This window comes from Corapipo altera, unplaced genomic scaffold, assembly GCF_003945725.1.
Source record: "Corapipo altera isolate COAL_440 unplaced genomic scaffold, ASM394572v1 49, whole genome shotgun sequence".
In the NCBI taxonomy this organism is placed as follows: Eukaryota; Metazoa; Chordata; class Aves; order Passeriformes; family Pipridae; genus Corapipo; species Corapipo altera.
In genome coordinates, this window is record NW_020884879.1 from 5,789,708 (window position 1) to 5,807,187 (window position 17,480).

At 36.0% G+C, this 17,480-nt stretch overlaps 1 protein-coding gene and 1 non-coding gene across 2 annotated transcripts in view; both read right to left on the bottom strand.

Annotated features, from left to right (window-relative positions):
• Positions 1 to 17,480, bottom strand: part of CCDC178 (coiled-coil domain containing 178) — a 151,770-nt gene that overhangs the window by 121,944 nt on the left and 12,346 nt on the right. Inside the window, 6 exon segments of the mRNA XM_027638911.1 lie at positions 383 to 471; positions 5,675 to 5,739; positions 7,284 to 7,348; positions 7,350 to 7,421; positions 7,543 to 7,638; positions 10,885 to 11,038. Coding sequence (XP_027494712.1) covers positions 383 to 471; positions 5,675 to 5,739; positions 7,284 to 7,348; positions 7,350 to 7,421; positions 7,543 to 7,638; positions 10,885 to 11,038 — 541 coding nt within the window.
• Positions 3,480 to 3,550, bottom strand: TRNAG-CCC. Its single transcript has one exon. It is a non-coding gene; the product is annotated as a tRNA-Gly (tRNA).

A 17,480-nucleotide genomic window follows, 5' to 3' on the forward strand; every position in this document is an offset into this window, starting at 1 on the left:
TCATACTTACCAGAGTCACTTTTCAAACTCCTTCTTGATCTTGAACTTCTATTTTAAGATTCCACTCCAAATTCTTATGGGGGAAAAAAAGCCTTGTACAATGCTTAAGAAAACGAGTTAATGGCCAACAGCAATGAAAGTGCTAACCCTCTAACCCTAACATCACACTAAAGAGTAGCATAGCTTTTAAATTTTTTCTCAAACATCATGAAACAATATTAAAAAAAAGAAATTCCAGCAGACTCTCAGGTACAAGAGAGATAAATAAATATAGACCATACTATAAAAAAGTAATAATATTTTCCAGATTTAATTTAGTTTTCTTTTGGTAGTTTAAAATAACCATATACACAAAGAAGCTGAGCTGTCTTACAATCCATACCTGCACTTTGGAAGTGTATATGCCATCAGCACTTGGAGAGGGAGGTTTCTGTATAAGGAGGTCATAAACATCTCCCAGATGCCACATACCTAAGAAAATACAAAAGCGGGTGCCAAATATCCCCCCATATTCTCAAACTCTAAATCCCAAAGATTACTGGGAACTTCAAGGAAATAGAAGTGACAGAGATCAGTGTCCATGAGGAAAACATCTTGTAATCAATGAGTAAAAGCCTTATTTCCAGATGAAAGTTTACCTATCTGTTCCAGAGATAACTCCAGGCAAAGACTCTTGCCCATGGCACTACCCTCCACCTCCCATCTTCTTGCCCGTATATGCATGTATTGGATCTGAATCAAAATCCTGAGTCTGTTGGACGAACTCTGGCATCTGGACTGCTCTCCAAAATGCAGTAACATTTTGAATGAGTAATGATAACATTTGGTAATTGCATGAATATATTTTGACTATTCAGTAGCCCAAGGACACAGTTGAACTGGTGGTTACAGACAGGCACTTTGTTTAAACACACCAAGGGGTAATTGCTCTAACAGAATATCTGCAGAGACCAGGCCATCAACTATAAATTGTACCCTCATTTATATTATCATATTCAAAGTTAACCACTATTCAACTGTTGCTTAGGTAGAGAGGTATCTCAGCCTGTGTGCACTTCAATCACACTTTTACCTTGCAAATAGCTCTTGCAACTGGTCACCTTCCCTGTGTGTGTTTTCATGTCTATATGTATGCTTTAAATACATATATATTATACATATATATTATAATCTACAATGTATCATTAGTTGTATATAATTCATTACATATTATATGTTACATATTATACATTATTATAAACCCTATGTTTTTGCTAATTTATTGTAACTAAGACTATATTATATATAGCAATGTTAACTTTGCTAACTTTTGACAGATTGGTCATTCTGCAAGTGACAGGAATGAAGTGGTGCAACAGAAAGTTGAGTGGTGCTGGCAAGCAATCTTATTACTGAGGGTACAGCCACTAATAATGGCTTCATGCAGGAGTTAAGTTGGTCAACAAGTAAACCACAATACCTAGAGAGCGAAATTCCCTCTCTTTCCAAAAATTTATAACTTTGAGATACATTTCTGACTGACTACATACCTGGGATGATAATACTACTTATGACTTGCTGTATTGTGTTTGAGTGGCCAGGTTTTGGGAAGTGGAGGGTTGCTGGAGCAGCTTCTGTGAGAAGCTGCTAGAAGCTTTGGCAAATCAATATTGACTACTCCTGATGACTTTCTTGTCCTTGTGAAATGTGCCTGGAAAATGCTGTCCAGGATTAGCTGCTCCATCACCTCTCCATGGATTGAGGTGAGGCTGACTCATCTACAGTTCCTGGGGTCCTCTTTCTTGCCTTTCTTGAACATAGGAGTCCTCAGTCCACCAGTTCTCAACCACTTCTTTCAGTCACTCAAGGATTATTGATAGGGGCTTCACTATGACATCAGCAAGTTCCCTCAGCACTCATGGGTGCATCCTATCAAGGCCTGTGGACTTATGCATGTCCAGTTTGCGTATTCTCTGACCTGTTTCTCTTTCAGAAAGGGTATGCATTCCTTGCTCCAGCCTTTCCCTTTGGTCTCTGGGACCTGGGATTTCTGTAGGTTGGCTCTTGCAGTAGAGACTGAAGCAAAGAAGACATTCAGTACTGCAGCCTTTCCCGTGTTCTGTACCATCAGGCTCCCTGCCTCATGCAGCAGTGGGCTCACATTTTCTGTAGTCTTTCTTTTGTGATCTATGCATGAACAGAAGTCCTTCTTGTTGCCAGATTCAATTCCATTTGGGCTTCAACTTTTCTAACTGTGTCATTGTATGCTCAAGACAATGTTTCTGTGTTTCTCTCAGGTTACCTGTCCCTACTTCCATCTTCTATATGCTTCCTTTTTGTATCTGTTTTCCCTAAAGTTCCTTATTCATCCAATCAAACCTCCCAGCATTTTTGCCTGACTTCCTACTCATTGGAAAAGCCTGCTCTTGTGTTTGAAGGAGATGATATTTGAACATTAAATAGCTTTTTCGGGCCCAAATATAGTATAAAAGTAGCAATATTGGATGAGAAGAAAGTGGTAAAAGCAGCCATTTTACTTTAAAGTGTTGAAATTTGTCACAGAGTCTCAGTTCGTGTTTCATATGATGAATGGCCTTGTACAGTACACTTCATACAGTGCAGTGGTACAGATTAGTAATATAGTTGATGAGTTCAAATTACAAGTATTTGCTGTTTGCAGAAATCTTAGGTCACATAAAACCATTTTAGTTTATTCGCTTACAAACAAAACTTTCAGCAGAATTGAACTGTTTAATAGATGCGAACTTAAAACACCACTCAATTACACTATTTGATTATACAGTAAATCCAATCTGAATCAACTACAAAAAACCTGCAGATAAACACTGATATTGCTTTGACTGATAGAATACAATCTCTATAGTCTTAGAACTTAATATTTTTCAATATTAAGTTATAATTATGCTTTCAATATATCAAACAGTTTCTTTGAAGAAGAATGGGATTACTGAATAATAAACTGATACTACAACTGACTATCTACTGAATCAGATGATAAATCTAAACGGTATCGTGAGGACCTTCACAGGATTGTCACATTATTTCTGATACTTAGTCTACATTTATTTAGCTGAATTAGTGACCAAAATATTTCTGTCAAAGATCAACTCCTTTAATACAAGGTGTCATTAGCTTAGTTATAGAAAGGAAGTATAGTTTACCTTTCAAAACCCAGAGATTTCTAACTGGTCAAGGACTAAGCATACATGCACGCGCGCGTGCACACACACACACACATTGCACATTTCACTTTCAGTGCATGTGAAATGCTGGTTCCTAAATACACAGTCTTTCAGTTTAAATAGTCCTTGAAATACCTGTAAGAGAGTGTAAGCCCACGGTAACTTAACTACCCTTCCCAAAATTCAAGTTACAAAAAGGACAAAGGAAGCGAACAAAACATATTGCCTTTATGCATCTTGATGAACTACACCTAACACTTATAGGCACTGCACAGGTTGGGAGCTGAGGGTTTTCCATGCACCAGCCTGGAATTGAACCCAGGTCGCAAGAATGGGAAACTTGCATGATACCACTACACCACTGGTGCTTCCCTACAGTCTGTAAATAATCAAATAAGAAGTCATTCAGTCTCATTTCACTCTGATCTACCCCAATGGATACAAGAACCTCAGTTACCGTGCCTCAGAGGCAGATCAAAACAAGGAGTATGGAGGAAAAAGAATTGTCTACCAGAAATAAATAACCTGAAGAATGTAACACATATCCTAAAATATTCACAAAAGGTCACCGGACAATTAACTATTCACCTTGCCCAGGGAAGTTTTGAAACAGACAACATGGAAAACCCTAAAAATGTCATCTCTTTGTTTCTTAAAATATGTATAAGTAGAGCCAATCTTCTTTTTGGGAAGGCAGTGATTCAATGGCCTCAGTGACTCCTTCCAAAATGTCTCTGGTTATAAAAAGACCTAAATTTCAAAACACCAAAGCCAAGAGAGTATTTCACCTGAATAGTGCAGAGTAAGCAGATGTGCGCTGAAGCTGTAAAGAAATGAAAGGAACCAAACAGTAACTGTTCCATTCTGATTTCCTATACCTTTCACATGCAGCAAAATTGTTTTGATGCACACAAGGCTACCCATGACTCTAGAAGTCAAAACACTTCAAGCAAGGATGCAAGAGGAACATAAATATTCCAAGCAGAAAAGCAAGTGGACTGCAGCTGAAAGGAGTTCTTTGGTGCAATGTGTACACTCTATGTACAGGTGGCAAAAGTTTTATCACAGCTTCTGCAGCTTACTCAGGAACTCTGTCCCCATATGAGAAGCATACTAAGTGTTTGATTTTTCTTTTCCTAAGCTTTCATACATTTAGCACACAGATCTGAGATTTTCTGATCTAACAGTATCACTAAGATATATACAGTCTTCATGGGAAATAGGTTAATATCAGGTCAAATGCACTGGTTTTCCTCAGCTTCTCTCATTCAAGATGTTTAACGTAATATGAAAGAAAGGTAACACAAATAGGGAGAGAATGTTCGTATGGACAACAAATCCCAGAGTATTCCAGTAACTGGAATTTTTTTTTCCCCACCCAAATTTGCATAAACTTTGTATTTTAGATCCTTCTAAAATCAGTCTTGGAATAGTTTTTGAAAAAAATGAATTCATGATCATTTTCCCAAAGGCAACCTTATTTCTGGACGCTTCTATACAGCACTCAACATCAGTGTGTGTGATGATTTCCTCATCAATGCTGTCACCATAATTTGAAGTACACTTCTGAATGTAAAAAGCAGATCCCCTTCAAAAGACTTATAAAACATACTAGGAAAATATGATATCCATTTCTCTCTCACTCTCTCTCATATGAAGAAAAAGCACAGGACAGGAAATGAGACTATTTAAACTGCACATGCCTCTGGAATCTCAGGTGAGCACAAGATGCATTTCTTATATGAACTGCATGTTCTACATGCAAGTATGCAAGGAAAGATACACTGCCAACCTTTCTAGGAGAAATATTAGAAGACAATTCTCTATTTTGCAGCTTTGTAGGAAGTAGACAGTCACTCTTTTTTAGTCATGTTGAAGTAACCTGTCAGGGCTCTGTTAGGATACAGTTAATCAAAACAAGTACTCAAATTCTTAGACTAACATGAGGCAGTGTGTTGACCCCTGTACTATATTTATTATAGTCTTTGGTTAAAACACTTCTTATTCAGTCAAGAACTCCAAAAATATAAAAGGCAACTTTCAAATAAAAAGACCTACAAACCACCCTCTTCATTTGTCTTCTTGGTAACACGTAAGAGGAATAAACACAACTAACTTTTAGGAGGGGTTAGCAATTGCTGTCTCCTTTAATATGTTACATCCTAAGTCAGAGGTCTTGAAAGTAGAATTGAGAGAGCCTGAGGGTCCCATAAAATAGCATTCCAGAAAATCCTTCCAAGAGTTAACTTCAATTATCATAAGAAAGCAATAAATAGAAATCTGGGATTGTATCAGCCTAAGAATTCTGTTTTTCCACTAAAGCAAGATTTAAAAGGTAATACTTCTGAATTGAATTCTATGTTCAGCCTAAACTCATTATTTCCTCAAACTAGACTGAACAGTAGTCTGAAAAGATATTTCCTATTCAAAGGATGGCTTTAGATCATCCTTTGAAGATATAAATAGATTTAGCTCCTAGAATCCTTCATTACCAGGAACTCGTCGTAACCATTCTCTGTGTCTTGAATCTGAACTTTCACATGCATTTCTTGAATTCCTGAACATGTAGAAGGACAATAATTGGGGTATACTCACAACAATACTAATTATGTATGAAATAGATAATGCTCTAAGGATTTCTCCTGTGAATGCTTCCAGTCTTTCTAGGATTCCTGTAAAGTTTTGGTGCACAAGATGCTGTCAAGTAATAACGTTTCTCAGATCTGTTTTCCAAGAACTCCCCTTTCAATCCCAATTCTTCGTGCTTGTCTGTATATTTCCTTACAAATCTGAGTTTCCTCTTTCAGCTTTTCAGTTAATACTTCTAAAATGGGTAAGATCTCTCTCCATTATGACAGGTATGATGAAATAAAAATTTTATCCTTCAAGAAAGATATCAATGAAATTAAAAATAATAAATTTAGAAAGCTCCATCACTAATTTTAAAATGTCCTAATAATCCCTTAAGTAGCTCCATCAACATCAGAACTAATGAAGCCTGGTTTATTATCCATTTGTGTCCCATCATTGATTTACTTTGGTATGTTAAGGTATGAGCTCTGACTTGGATCATTAATAAGAAGTATGGACATAGCTCCTCCTTTCTCTCATCTTTTTATCCCCTCCCTTTTCCAACACTTCTTGTATGGCATTTTTGGGATCTAGTAAGGAATGCTTTCATGCTGACAAGATGTATTTATTCAACTCTGTCATCAATTCCTACAAAACTTGTAAGAACCTAATTGTCGTGGTCCGAAAGGGGGACAGGACACCAGAAAGGGTGCAAGTAGACTTGTTTATTCAGGCATGCACCCGATTCTTAACCGTCCCGCCAGGGAAAAAAGGGGCAGAACACAGGGGGGGCTATCAGACAGACAAACGGGGGAGCAAATCAGAACAGGGTACAGGCAAAAGGGGGAGGAGTGGGGGACAATTGCTGCATGCTTTCCTCCATCCTGAATCGTGTTCCATCACACCTAATTATCTTAAAGAACTTTTCAGATTACTTTGCTGAAACCGGGCAATAAAATCCAAAGTTTCTGGGAGGATAAAGAAGATAACCTGTCAGCTATATAAAACCAGCATATACCTAGTGTCCAAAGACAGAAGAAAATAAAAAATGGGAGGTTTTTTCTGTTATATTACAAATGCACTGAGAATATTATGTACAGTATAATTTAAAGTGTAGCTGTTTGGACTCAATAAAATGAGTTACAAAATATGTATGCATAGTATCTTACAAGAATTCAAAGAAAATAAAGTAAAACAGTATTTCAGAGGTTATATTAATAAATATCATATATGAAAAAAATCATAAAAGCTTTTACCAAAATGTTTTTGGGACTGAGGTTTCTGTTAATAAAAAAAAGAATTTCAGAATCTTCCTCATTGCATGTATTTTGTCTTTTGCATAATTTTAGCTATGTTTTTTTAAAGTAAAGATCAGAAACATTGGATAGTAAATTTCAGTCTGAAGCAATTTGAAATTAATGAAATATAATATTACAGACAGACTTAAAATAAAATTAGGGTTCACTTTTATAGGTATGTTTTCAGTGAAAAAATAAAGCTTGCTTCCGAAATTTATATTGCAGGCATTACCTATTTCTGATTTTTTTCAAAAGCTCTTCAATTTCTCCCTCAAGTTCTTAATGTTTACATTTCAAAACTCTCCAGTGCTTCATTATTATTCAGAATCTTTTGCTTTGTATTCAGTAGATCCCTTTCCTTGGTGGATTTCTAATGAACATTAAAACTTTAAGACACCTTTATCGTAAGTTGAAATTATTTCAGGTCAGCACAGAAGATTCAAGTATGCAAGCATTTTTACCTCTTTTATATAAAAACAATAAAAACTTACTAATTCTTCCACAGTTTTTATAATTTCAGAAATAGCATCCGATATTTTTACACTCTCATCTCCTTGGGCTGCTATTTTATTATCCACACATTCTATCTAGAAAATATTTTGTAATTAAAAGTACACACAGCCTGCTAATTCATACATGAGTTATGTGGTATAAAGAAGTAGAATACCTTAAGTTTCTCTCAGCCCAAAGTTTTCCTTAATATCTCAATATCTCTCTTACTTCATAGAATCCTGCAGAGATTCATAGAATCATAGAATGATTTGGGTTGGAAGGGACCTTAAAGATCATCTAGTTCCAACCACCTCTGCCACAGGAAGGGACACCTTCCACTAGACCAGATTTCTCAGGGCTTCATCGAATCTGGCCTTGAACACTTCCAAGGGTGGAGAATCTACAACTTCTCTGGGTAAATCAAGGATGGATCAATCACTGTAGCTTAAGGAAAAATGAGGGTGGTAGGGAAGGAACCATCTACAAGATGAGAAAACCATCTAAAGTGGCTTTAGATAGATAAAGGCATAGTTGCTTACATTCAGCCTAATGAACTTTTCTTCCCTCACCTCTCTTTCCTCTGCAGAGGTTGAAACAATATTGCTATCCTGGCAAAACTTACCTATGCAAATCACACTCACACAGTGATAAGAGTCTAACTGGAATATGCCCAACAGCAAACATTTTGTTCTGTCTAGCAGTATGAAGGTTGGTAAGGGTCTTAGAGAGCACATGTGGGAGGATCAGTCCAGAATTGGGACACAAGTACTTTAAATGTTATGGAGTTTCCTACTGTTACCTCAAGCATACAATGAAGAACAGATTTACATAGGAATATTTGTAGCTAAGTCCCATCAGCTAAGGAGGGAAACAGTACAGGCTTTGTCTTGTTATCTTGACGAGAATGTCACAGCTTTGTTGGACTCCTCCAGCATTCTGCCAACTGTCCTTTTATGGTTGTACCTTCCCAACTGGCTGGGGATTGAAAGTCCTACCTTAAATGGTTAGGGATTATATAACATGATCTGTGAGAAAAAACTGCAATGAAGCACCTTTACTAGTCTAGAAAAAGGAGATAAAAAAGCAAATTATTAAGGCTCTCAATATGCAAAATACTCTAAGAAATATAGTGCTGCAACCCTGGTAGTGCTCAAACTCTAAGAAATATAGTGCTGCAACCCTGGCAGTGCTCAAACTCTAAGAAATATAGTGCTGCAACCCTGGCAGTGCTCAAGGCCAGGTTGGATGGGGCTTTGAGCAACCTGGACTAGTGAAAGGTGTCCCTGCCCAATACAAGGGGCTGGACCTAGATGATCCTTAAGGTCCCTTCCAACCCAAATCATCCTATGATTCTGATTCAAAATACACTTCAGAGGAAGTGTGAGAAAGACAAGAAGAATCTAGCTACATCTACAGAGGAGAAAATCACAACTGATTAAGTATGAGCAAAATGTCCCAGTTTTTAAATTGCTAGTACATAGGAAAAACATTATTCAGAAATGTTTTTCCCTCTTCCAATGTTTTTAGAGCAAACATTTTGACAGGAATGACTTGAAACACTGTCACACTGTGTAGGTGATTAATGAAGACAAAAGAATAAAGGATTAATAGTTAAGTATGAGATCCATTTTATAAGAAGGGTTTCTTCTAATCTTTGAAAAGCAAAGCCCATGTAGATACAGAAAATAGATTTAATGCATACAGATATCTTTTGTAATGTAAATCTGAGTAACGTGATAAAAAGAAAACTCAGAGTTGTCCTTACAGTGTCAAAAGTTGAAACATTCCTAATAGGTCATATATAAAATTTAAAAAACAGCATGAATTAAAACAAGAAAGAAGAGCAAGGAAAAACAACGCCGAAAAACCTTAGTTCACATCACTCGTTCTATCTTCAAACTTATTGCTGTATGTGACAGTGGTCATGTTATAATTTGGATCCAATTCAAGCCCCATTAAAGTCACTAATAAATAAACCCAATATTTTCCCGATTCCTAAAATAACTCCATTACCTCAGCAACTTTTCTATGATGATCAGAAGACTCACTTTGAGTTTTCTGAATGCCACAATTATTTATAAATATTTACTCAGTTCATTGGTTTAGCTATGTTTTTGAAGAAAATTGACAATGGCAAATCAGCTTTATGCTAAACTTAACTGTGGTTCACCTTTAGCATAAACTAAGGTGGCCACCTGATGGAGTAGTTCCATTATCCCTGTTGTGCATGTCTCTCTTTCTCTTGTGTTGGTCTTAATATCCAGTTAGTACATGTTGAAGTATATCAGGTCATCAAACTCAGCTGGAAACATATGAAAAAAGAAAAATAAAAGGGAAAAAAAAGGTCTACTAGTAAGTATTGGTTCTATTTAAATGTAGTTGTGTTCTGTATATCAGTTGGTAGCAATTGCTGGCATCAGTAACAGGAAGAAAACTGTAATACACAGCTGGAAAAAAATGGCAAAAACATGCCCATTGGTGGCTCTAATATGACTGTATCTTTACTTTTGAAAGGGGATTGCTTTGTTGTTTTTGTTTTTTTTTATTAAGATCTGGGCTTGTTTGGTACATTCAGCTTCTCAGAAATCCTCCATCTGTATTCTGGATTCCACTGGAGCCTTGGCAAGACGTAGCTATCTAGATGCACAAGCCACAATGGTACTGGTCATATAAAAGAGAAAGGCTTTCATATTTAATTTACACTTGTTTACATATACATACAGATAGAAAAAATAGCAGGTTTTGTTGTGGGTATCTAAATCCCGTTCTAGGCATTTTCTATTGGTTCCACATATGGAGCTGTCAATTAACTGAAAATCAGTCAGGCATTGTGAGGAACTCCAGATTTTAGACCGCAAAGTACAAAATTTCAAAGTGAAGTCTAAACAAATATAGCAGAAAACACAGGAATTTTAAGTAAAATAGGGTATCACTATGCATGCTGTAAAAGTGTATCACATGCCATCTGAGGTCAAAAAATCTGATAATTCCCGAGGGCACTTACACTGTCCCACTAAATGCACACTTTCTTCCGGATGATTTTAGAAGATAAGCAATATTAAGCAGATATGCATCCGATGACTAAAAATATCCAAGTCACTTACAGGAATGTAAGATGTTTATGATATTTTTAATAATTAAAGCTGAAAAATAATACTAAAACAAAATAATGAACAAGAGAGTTCTATAGAATCTATTACTTCTTATTTTTAAATCCGTATTTGTATTTTTACTTTTACAGAGGACCTTAACTCTTAAAGATAGAAAATATTCAGGCATTCATGTACTTTTCAATAAAAGATACTCATTTACTTGCTTGTTTATAAATATTCAAGACTCACTTTGCTGTTCCAACATTTTGCATCTTCCTGGATTTCTGCTTTTTGCTTCACTAATTCCTCAAGGTGTTTTTCATCCTTTATAATCTTCGCCTCTGTTTCTTTTAACTTCATACAGTATTTGGTCCAAATAAATTCAGAATGCTTTAACTCATTCCTAATAGAAATACACACAAAGTGAATCCATCTATTTGGAAATATTCCAAGGTAGTCCCTTTCCATAAAGGAAAATGTAAATCAGATCTGAATTAGTAAAGATTTATTTTGATTCTCTATTACGTTTCTTGAACAGGTAAGCATGAGAGAATTTCAAAATATCTACCCTGGCAGGTTCATGCAATTTCAGCCAGATATCAAAATTACTCATGCTACCAGTTCACTTGCACTTAAACAGCCTGCCAACATTGGATCTCTGTGCAGGTATTGGTGTCGCTAAACACAAGGCTTTGTTTCATATCTCATATGTTTATGAAACAAACTAAGAGTCACCACTCTGCTAGTGGCTGTATCTACTTCAGAACCATCTTCACTTAATCAACCTACTTCACTGTAATTTTGTGGACAAATGTAATTTGTGAAGTAAATTTTTTACTGACGTCAATTTTTCGTGTTAAAAGGAACTTGTAGGCAACGTCAAAGGAGGGGACAAGGACTTTCACTCTAAATAGCAGATTTAACAGCATTGTAAGAAGGAAAACTTGCCATAATTATAGAACAAGATAATAATAACTTCAGGAAAGCACTCCCACGTGACACATTTAGGCCTTATTATAGGCATAACAAAAGAGGGCTTTTGTTATGTCTGTGTGTGGGAATTGATTTGACAAAAGGTAAAATAAATAGAGGGATATCAAGTTAAAATTTTTAAATGGCTGCTGGTGTTTGTACCTTATTTTTATTATTGTTTCAGCAGGCAGAAAAAACCTTCCCTGCATGCTCCCTAGAGAACTATTCTGGTCAATAACATATGCAAAAGTGTACCTTAAATGGCAAAATAAATCCACCACAGCAGAACTAAGACCAACAGTAGTTGAGTTTTACAGACATCTATTGCATTAAAACTCAAAAAATCCTGAAGTGTTGCATACTTAGATGCAGTTCAGAAAACAGAAAACAAAAATAAAGATCCTTCATCACTAATTCAAGAGCCATTTCTACAAGATTATTTTATAGACCTTCTTCCTTGACTTGCTTCCAAGGTTTCATCTAGTGAAGTAAAGACTTACCTTGTGAAGTGTCAGAGAACATATTTTTAGCAACTTTCTGAGTTGTATTTTTCTCATGAAAAATTACAGCACTATCAGCCACAATGTGTATGTGTAAAAGCAACAGCCTGTGCCATATGATGTACAACAGCCTCAGTATTTTCAGTTTTGTGCAATCTTCATCATTTTCTCAGTGATGGCACTGAACATAAAGAAAAGAGTATGAAGTGCAGAACAGTCTTTCAAGTCTGTGCCGCCACAAATCTGTCTTTCTCACACTTATCAATACCACATGTTATTCTAGTCCTCCTCAGATGGCAGCTGAAAGGTCTACTTTCTCTGTAATGCAAGCATGACTTTAACTACCAGTCTAGCAAATAGCTGGAAAAAAAATTAGCAGACATAATAAGAAAAAAAAAATAAATTTTTTCACCGAGGTATAAAAAGAACAGTTTTCTACTTTTTGCCCAAAATGCTGATATTCCTAAAAACATCCTTATCATTAGCACTTTTAGTTAAATTCACAGTCACACAAAATAGGTTGCAAGGTGCAGTCTACGTCAGTCTCATGGGGTATGAATAGGAAACCACATAACTAGGTGAAACAGAAAATATACATGGTATATTTCTGTCAGTATAGATTATTAATTTCTTGTATTATTTACCTATTGCTATTATCATGAGTATTTTACTTACATTATGACTTCTTTCAAAAGAACAAAAGAACAAAGAAATTTTAATGCACCTCAGAACAAAGGCTTGTTACAGAAAAATACCACACTTTCTTTCTTGCACATGAAACAATCTCTAGAGCCTTGATTTGCACCAAGACTACCAAAACAAAACAGAAAAACTGCCCACATTGCCCTATAACTGCTAAGCAAGCTGACAGCTGTGACACAGTGACAGAATTCTACAGGGAACTGAAAAAATTTTGCACAAAAAACTTTTAAAAAGTGAAGTAGTCAGAAGGCAAGATGAAAAATACTAATATCAATAAAAATGCAGAAGAAAGATTAAATGATCAATTTTCATTGAAAGAATAGGTCAACAGCATGGCATCTCAAAGTCCCATATCTGTGCTTTGATATGTTTACTAATTACGTGAAAGAGCAACAAGTAGTTAAACTAAAATTCTGCATATAATGTGATTACAATAGGCAAGGCCAAACCAAATTAAAAAACTTAAGAAAAATTTCAATGCAAATTAAGTAAATGGGTAACAAAAGAGTACATATCATTTAGTGTCCAAACTCAAAAAGAAGTAGAAGATCAGGGAAATTAAGTACATTTTAAAGTTCCAAATTAAGAAATGGGATGTAAACATTAGAAAAAAAATGAGAGTAATATGTTCCTCTTTAAGTCAGTGACATGGCTTAATTTGGAATACTGTTTGCATTACCTTTCAACCCATTTCAGAGAATTATATCACCGTAATGAAAAGGAATCAGAGGACATCATGAAAAGGCCATAAAATACAGAAGTCTTCTGAAAGCACATTGAAAATAATGAAAGTTGCTTTAGGAAAAAAAAAAGGAAGAATGAACAAAGTCCTAAGTAGAGGAGAATATAGCCTAGTGAAGGAGGTTAACAATACACAGCAATATTTATCATTGCATACATCTTAAGACTTAGACTCCCAAACTACAGCAATTTGCTTATAAAAGGACAAAAATACATAGCTGTTGATCACACTCTATAAATGTGAATTGATAAAGAAAACATTTAATCATAGGTATAGGATGGAATGGTTAAAAAAAAGGAAAAAAAATTGAAAAGAAAGTATACTTTTAAGAATTTTTATTATGGTATTACATGATAAAATCACCTCCAGCAATGGTCACTATAACCATTGCTAACAACTTTCACCAGCAGCTTCTAATTCAGATGAGTTGATATAACATTGAATATGCCAGTGAAACACTGAACTGACTTGTAGAGTATCTGAATACATAGTAATAAATCACACAACATTTTTGGTAATACTTCTTACTCAGTACCTGATCTTTTCCATAATTAAAATCAACATGAGGTTTGTAATGAACTTAACAAGTTACAGAAGCAAGGTCCATGCTGTCTGATTTCTCTCAGCTGGAATCCATGGAGGAGATAATGAGTATTTGATCAGATCATCTCTATATACATATTTAAGCTATAATTAAAATTCTAAACATTGTGGAGATATTGTGAAGCTTGCATTCACAGGCTCATATACATAAAAAATGTGCTATTTCACACACCTTTTGTTTAGACATACGTAGTGACATTAATTGGAGAATTATTTTCAGAAGTCACTCCAGCTTTGACAAGTGTTATGACAAAATTCTAGTATCAGGGGTTGTATAATAAAATAATTCCAATTTAGCTATATATCTGACTACAATTTTAATTTTTCATATACAAATATTCTTTCCTGAATGAAAATTAGGCTCTGAAAATAAGAGCTTAAGCTTTAGTAACTAAAAATATACGTATTGACTGCGAATTTACCTTGGAGGTAAAAAATATAATTAGCATAATTATCATAAAGCTTATGTAAAGCTTAGAATCAAAAAAAAAAAAAAAAAAGGAAAAATTCAGACATGGTGATGAAAGAAACAAGTCAGAGAGATACACTTAGTTCTCCAGTATTGCTAAGCTATCCCTCTTACATCATTTGAGTAAATGCATGTTACCCAGGATGCCTCCTGCTCACATATTAAAGTATGAACATATTACAGAAAGAGGTATGATCCTTCTTCAGTTCTGCTGTTCAGTACCAATGACAAAGAGATCCACAGTGATGTGACATCTTAAAGAAACAGGATTATTGCTTTTAAACAACCTTCCTTTGTTCAGGAATGTGTCAGTATTATTTCTGCTCTAGCTGACTGTCAAGCACAGATCTCCCTGGATAGCAGACATCAAAAAGGCCAGTCATATTAGCCAAAGTAATGATTTCCTGATGTTGATAGTTGCCACAAAATACGTTGTAAGAGTGCTCTGTTTTGGAAAAGTCAGTGTTACTTCGTGCTTCAAGGCTTATTAATTGTCAAGGTTCTGAGGCAGGCAGCAAGTACCCTTTCTGTGGGACTGAAAGAGGTGTTTCAAGTTCCTGAACACTAATCAGTTTTTGAAATAAAGTTGCCAATATGTTATAATCTAAAGAAACTGGAAATTATACAACCAACCCCCCCATTATAATGAGCTGCAGCATTTTACTACGGGATATTGAGCATCATAAACGGTAAGCAAAACAATCAAATTTAGTAATTACAGTTATTTCTTGAAGAAAGAACTTAAAAGAAAATTTAAAACCAAGAGAAAATATCTCCACCCACTATGACCTCTTCTTTATGCCCCTCTGAGAGTGGGTCCATTCATGGAGGGGGCCAAGATACTCCCTAATTCTACTGTATGCCTTGTTTTATTCTACCATATATTACTAATGCAGTAGACATACGGCTTAAATAGTATAACAATTCTTCCTATTTGGTACATCAAATAAAACGGCAACTCACAGTACCCTAAGCTCTCTCATCTACTCAGTGTTTTGAAGATTTGGTTTTGGCCTTCATGGTAGACAAGCTTACAAAAGACTGAATGCAGGAATTACAACGGGCTGTGTATAAGTATACTGGTTATGGCTGTGATGCAATTAATTTTCTTCATAGTAGCTTGTATGATGCTATGTTTTGTGTTTGTGCTGGAAACAGTGCTGATAACTCAGGAATGTTAGCAGCATTTACACAGATCAAAGGATTTTTCTGCACCTGAACCCACCAGCAAGCAGGCTGGATGGCACAAGGAGTTAGGAGGAGACAGAGCTTGGACAGCCCCTCAACTGACCAAAGGAATATTCCATAGCATATGCTCAGATGTGATGGAGCTTGGCTTTCGTGGAGATGACAGAACACCTGCCTGCCCATGGGCAGTGGTGAACAAATTCCTTGTTTTGCTTTGCTTGTCTGTGTGGCTTTTGTGTTTTTTCTATTAAACTGCATTTATTTCAACCCATGAGTTTTTTCATTTTTACCCTTCTGCTTCTCCACACCATCCTGGCTCAGAGGAAGTGAGCAAGTGGCTGTGTGGGGCTCAGCTGCCTAGTGGAGTTAAACCACAACAATAAATTATTCATGCTGCTTACTTTCTGTCTTTTTAGAAAGTCTGGCAAGCATGCTGCTGGCCTGTACGCAATGAAAATGACCACATTTATTTCTGACAGTAACAACTTCTAGAGTTCAGTGTTTTCTTGGCAAAGATGGGTTGATGTGTGGTATAAGATTTTCAGATACATGCAGACGAGAATCATCTTTGGCAAACAGGCATCCAGTGAGCAGAAGTGAATAACAGCTTTTACAGGTATTCCACCTGTGCTGGTGGTAAGAGTAGCTCTTGTAGTTCACAGTCACATTTGGAAGCATAAAGAGTGTCACAGTGTTCTAGAATCACCCAATTGTCTAGCAGACACAGATGGCCCATCTCTTTGAGGAATATAATGCTGCTGCCAAGAACTTTATGAAATTCCACTGTTTATCCAATAAACAAAATTCTCCTCTACAAATGATCAGGGAGTATATTGTGCTCACAGTACTTCATGTGAGCTGAGTGGATCAGTGTATGGAAACAGACATCCTGCATCAAGAGAATTCCAGTGTCTTCATTTTGAAGAGACATGGCACTAACCTGAGAAGATAAATGGATCTTCAGATAACAGATACTTTTCTAAAGTCCTCATTTCTTAAAAAAATAAGGCATTCAGTAACAAGAAACTTTTCTTCAGCTCTGTAATTGCTCTTTTACAGTTCTTAGGTAAACTAATGAGAATAACTCTGTAGCGAATTTCAACAAAAATGATCCTTTAGAAGAAAGAGGGAATAGGAGTTACATGGGACAGTCCCTTGAAATGAATGAGAAACTAACATTTACCGAAATGAGGTTACAAAGGACACAAGTTTGCACGTACAACTCAACCATTAGCATTAGTCTTACTTCCTTGAATGAAGCATCAGTGAGCAGCACAGGTTTTTAGCTGCTACTGTACATGAGGTACTTTATAACATTAACTCTCTGGAATGTCAGAACACGGCATGCTGACCCAACTCAGGTAGTGCATAGCACAACTTGAATTATGGTACTGGTATATAAATTCCTAGTGAACTCCAGTAGTTCTGAATGAATAAGATGGACCAAACTTCATGACTTATATGAAATTTATATACTCCATAATTACCATGCAGAGTTTTGGAAAAACCTACTACACCCACTCAGATTTATTTTGAAAACGTACTGATGTCTTTCAGTTATGCCTGTAAGCCTTCCTCACCTCAACTGAAAAAGAGCCACTGTGTCACTTGCTACTTTGCCAAATAAAACCTGGCATTGAGCCATCGGCACGTGGAGTAAAGTCGAGTG